The following is a 4758-nucleotide window of genomic DNA, read 5'->3' as shown; positions in this document are numbered from 1 at the left end:
CTGACTGCCGTCTGTAGCCGTGCTTCAAGTCGAACGCACCTAGTGACTCTTTAAGCTTTTGTATCGCTCTCGCGGTACTTTGATGTCATACGCCGATCGGTCTGCGCAGCACCGATGCATCTCGAACAAGCCTAATGCAATGCCACTAGGTGCGTTCGACTTGAAGCACGGCTACAGACTATTTAAAACTATTTAAAAATACTAATAAAGTGGGGGTATATATGCTTTCATGATAAACGTGACTCAATATAACATTGCGACTACAGTAAAAAAGCTTTTAATGTTCTAAAAACACAGATTTATGAGCAGTATTGGATTTGAAGATGTTAGAAACACACGTCATTGTTGCCATGTGGTGAATTTGGCCAATCGTGAAACAGCTGTGTCGTCATCAGCGCTCCTGCAGTCGCTCTGAAAAAGCTGCGCCAGCTGAGTCAGCCGGCTGCTCTCGAAACGCTATCGCGGTACTTTGATGCCACACGTGACAGTGACGTAGAGTCGGCGCCGGTTCAAGTCGGACAACATTTCTAACCGGCATGCACTGCTTCAAGTCAGCCGCCGATCGGTTTGCGTGGCGCGGCGCGGCATGAAGTCGAACGCACCTACTGCCTACACTAGCAGAGTGTTTTCTTTGCCAGCACACTCAACTATGATTGGCAGGTGCAGTATGCCGTAGCAGTGGCTCTTGAAATCGGCTCTTGACTGCTTTGGTCTGACGTGAATCTGAATAATTTCCTGTACGAAGTCCACTAACCTAAAGCAAGACTGCTGTCAAAAAGATGAATTTTAAACAAGTGTAGAAAACAAAACTGGTCTTTTATGCGTTTAATATGTCTGACGTTCTGCAAAGTTATTAATGGATGTACTACGTCACATCTTTAGGCTGGAAAATTTGCAAACGAGAAGCAGCCTCCTCTTCGCAGGATTGAGTGTCTGCAGATGAGAATTAGACAAATCATGCAGAATTCAGTCGAGTCCTTCATAAATGCGTTAGAGTCATACAGAGGAAGAGATAAAGTGGTAAGTTTGTATTTACACGTATGTAATAGACAACACGTATGGTAATGCACATTGCACTTTAACTTTTTTTATTTGTGTAAATGGTTGTTATTGTATTTAATAAGAATAATAAATATAATATAAAATAAAGTACTTAATTATTAACTGTAAGATCCGATCATAATGTCTTAAGATTTTGTAAGTTGAAGAAATTGTAGCCTATTGTAAGAGACGTTTCAACATTTAATTATGAGTATTGCATATGCATAGACAACATGCAAACGTACATTGCACATTAACTTTTTCTGTTTTATTTTTTATTTACGTAAACAAATAATAGTAGTTACTGCATTTAAAAGTGAAAATAAAAAATATAAAGTACAATATTTGTTATTATCAACATTATAAGTTTAAGAGATTGTGTATGAGACATTTTAACTGAAATGACTTTAAATCTGGTTAAAAAAAATCATGTTGGTTTGTGTTTGACAAATTTACAGTGCTCTGTTACTATTAAATCTTGTTAGAAATGTAGTACATGTGAGGAATTAATCAGGCACATTGCATATTCCCAGTTATGCATTAAAGCTGCTTGGTGACATCATATGTGATTTCAGTGCAGGAACTGCTGCACAATGTAATTATAGTTTTTTTGCTGTTGTCTAGATAAGGACGCTCTGCTATGGGTCTCAGCTGGTAGGTGGAGTTCTAGCTGGAAAGAACTCTCAGTCTTCATTGGGGAAGAGTCTCCTGCTGTTCTCCGCTCAGTTGAGTGACTGCAGAACCACTCTCAGGCTCTTTGATGACCTGTCCATGCTGGCGTACTCCACCGGCTATGGGTTAGGAGCCTCGGTGAGGACACAGGATGGCTCGGTTTAAATGTAAAATTGGAGTTTTGAAGGAGAGTCTTATTTTATTGTTTTTTATTTTTTTCTTAGGAGGAGGATGCTTTGGTGCGCTGGATGTCAATTCTGAATAATGTAGCAGATCAGTTGTATTACCCCTGCGAGCACATCGCCTGGGCGGCAGATGCAGAGCTCATCAAAACCAAATCCGACAGGTGGTGGGTGCTGAGCACAGGCCTCTGGGGCATATCGCTTATCCTCAGCATACTCAGGTAAAGGCAGAGAGTGGACTGGACATCACCACATACAGTGCAGTGGGGTCCAGATGTCTGAGCACACGAAGAAAATTGTGACTTTTTAAAAAACGTTTTTAAACCTGGAAAGTTTTAGGTTAAAATTGTAAAAATGTAAAACAAAAGTTATTGAATAAAATATAAAAAACTATATAGAAAAATATTATATGTATACAGTCATGGCCAAAAGTTTTGGCAGTGACAAACCTGCAGAATTTCAGTCTGTCCTTGACGTTTTTCTTGGAGAGAAGTGGCTTCTTTGCTGCCCTTCTTGACACCAGGTCATTGTCCAAAAGTCTTGGCCTCACCCTGCTTCAGTATTTGTAGATTATTTTTCCACATGTTTCTATGGTATTCTGAAAATCTGATAAGCATATCATAAGTTTTAAAGGCTTTTATTAGCAAAAAATTATAATGTGATGCAAAGCGATGATGGCTGCACGTGTTTCTTTGGAGGAAACCACTGCTAACATGAACACAATGATTGGAGGTGCTTCTTACCTCCTTGTATAGCAATCAGTCTGCTCTTACAATCTAATTAGTATGATAGTGATTTCACCTGACTAGTACTCATTCACACTTTCACATGTGCTGCTGATATGATTAGTCAATGTTAGCTGGTCATTTTGTGTCAGGATCAAAAAACAGTGAATTTTTTTTTTTTTTTGTGAAAAGTTCATTTTTTGGCCAATGAAGCTTTTAGCAATTATTTAAAATGCATCTGATCTCTCTACACAATAATCTAGAAACAATGTGAATGAACGAACGCCACAACAGCTTAAGCAAAACACAAAATGTATGTCACTGCCAAAACTTTTGGCCATGACTGTATATATAAACCACACAAAAAACTTTAACATTAAAATGAAAATATAAAATCTAAAAATAAAAACTACTTCAAAATATTTGTAAAAATTACAATAGTATCTCAGTTATCCTAAAATAGCACTGGTATGGCCAAATTCACAGTATTCATAAAACTCCAAATGTACCCAGTTGATCTGCTTCCACTGTAATTCTGAAGTACACATCCAGTGGACACTTACCCGTAAGTCCAAGAGTGAGTAGGGAAGGCAGGAAAGTTACGCAGCTGACCATAGGTCACATAGCAAGTCCAACATGTATGTCCGGATTGCAATCATACTACACGCATGCATACTTTATTGAACTCATTTATTAAAATTTTTAACAAATGTAGTACCTACTCAGACAGCACGTGATTTCGGATACACTGAAATTTTATTTCAATACATTACTTTTATGGTAAACTAAAGTAGTTAGTTTTAACAATAATAACCCTGTTCTGTACAATATGTGTTTGTCTTTGGTAAACAGCAAAAATCTTTGTTTTTAGATCCATTAGGTCCATCCAGATTCTGAAGAGAAAATCGCAGACGTGTCAAAGGTCAGCTTCAGCTGAGAGCAGGTGGGTGTTCATTTTTAAAAGCGTGACGCTTAGGTCTAAATGTTAATGTTTCCATATTCACTGCCCAAACACAGAATGGCTCATTGTGTCTGACTGTCAGGGAGGAAGCGTTTTCTGAGAAAGCTGTGCTCCAGAGGCAGATCAGAGGGGAAGTGTTCAGTATCCTGAGCAGTTTGGCAGATCTCAGCAATGCTGTTCATTGGATGCCGCCTGGATTTCTGTGGGCTGGACGGTTTCCTCCATGGCTGGTGGGACTGATGGGAACGACCTCCTCACTGATAGGCCTTCTACAGATGAGCTCCGGTGATCAAGGAGCATGTTCCTGAAGCATCACTGGATAGCTTTACTCTTACAAATCTTTGATTTCAAATCTGTTGCTATTTGTAATAATTATGCGTTATGTAATAATTAATTATTTTGTTTAATAATGTGCAATTTATACAGGCTAACTGAGGAATCTGTATTTAGGAATTTTGTCAAATTCTACACTGGTGAATAATGAAAAAAAAAAGTTGTATATTTAATTGTATATAGATGAATGTATTCGAGAAAATGTACCATTTGAAAACTAATAATGTGAAAATGTTTCAAACGTAATTGCGAAATAAATGATTTTTTTTTTCAATGACTCTTTGAAATGTGGAGAAGCCTTTAATTTCTCATTTATATTTTTAGAGTCATTTTTATAATAATTTAAATAGAAATTCTGTGCACCAGCGTTGCCAAGTCCGCGGTTTTCCCGCGGAATTTGGCTACTTTATCACTGTTACCGCGGGTTGTTTTTCATGTCCGCGGGTTAAAGCGACCCCGATATTATGTATCGATATTATGTATTGTGTATTTAGCCCCTGGAGTGCGAATTTTACCAGGGGAACCTCGCCAAAAACGTGTATTTTACCCCCCGGAACACGATTTTTAACAGGGAGTCCCCTCGAAATGCGATTGGGCTAGTTTTGAGTAGCAATTGGGCGGGGTTTGTTGTGAAAACCTGGCAACCCTGCTGTGCACCTCGTTTGACGACACGATGGATTAGTTAGGTCTTGTCCTGGTGCGCATGCGCAGTGCTGACGTTCTGAACTACATTGAAGTTTTGTGGAGTCGCACAATAACAGTGAAAACCGAATATAAGTTCTGCGGTCTGTACAAAAATGTATTCCGTTCATTTGTAGGACTGTCTCATTGAAACACGACATGC

General features: G+C 38.7%; 1 protein-coding gene across 2 annotated transcripts; it reads left to right on the top strand.

Moving 5' to 3' along the window:
* The first annotated feature begins 628 nt into the window (after window positions 1-628).
* pex11g (peroxisomal biogenesis factor 11 gamma) lies at window positions 629-4051 on the top strand. Of its 2 annotated transcripts, XM_016568059.1 has the most exons (6): window positions 629-737; window positions 883-1020; window positions 1666-1851; window positions 1938-2116; window positions 3492-3563; window positions 3664-4051. In XM_016568059.1, the coding sequence occupies exons 2-6, from the start codon at window positions 940-942 to the stop codon at window positions 3887-3889; spliced, it is 744 nt and encodes a 247-aa protein (XP_016423545.1). In that variant the 5' UTR covers window positions 629-737; window positions 883-939; the 3' UTR covers window positions 3890-4051. The 2 variants fall into 2 exon arrangements, with proteins under 2 accessions (XP_016423545.1, XP_016423544.1); XM_016568058.1 differs by having other exon boundaries at window positions 629-1020.
* Window positions 4052-4758: the final 707 nt, after the last annotated feature.

Source organism: Sinocyclocheilus rhinocerous, unplaced genomic scaffold, assembly GCF_001515625.1.
Source record: "Sinocyclocheilus rhinocerous isolate Xijiao unplaced genomic scaffold, SAMN03320098_v1.1 scaffold621, whole genome shotgun sequence".
Lineage (NCBI taxonomy): Eukaryota > Metazoa > Chordata > Actinopteri > Cypriniformes > Cyprinidae > Sinocyclocheilus > Sinocyclocheilus rhinocerous.
The sequence above is the reverse complement of the archived record's forward strand: the minus strand, read 5'-3'. Positions and strand labels throughout refer to the sequence as shown.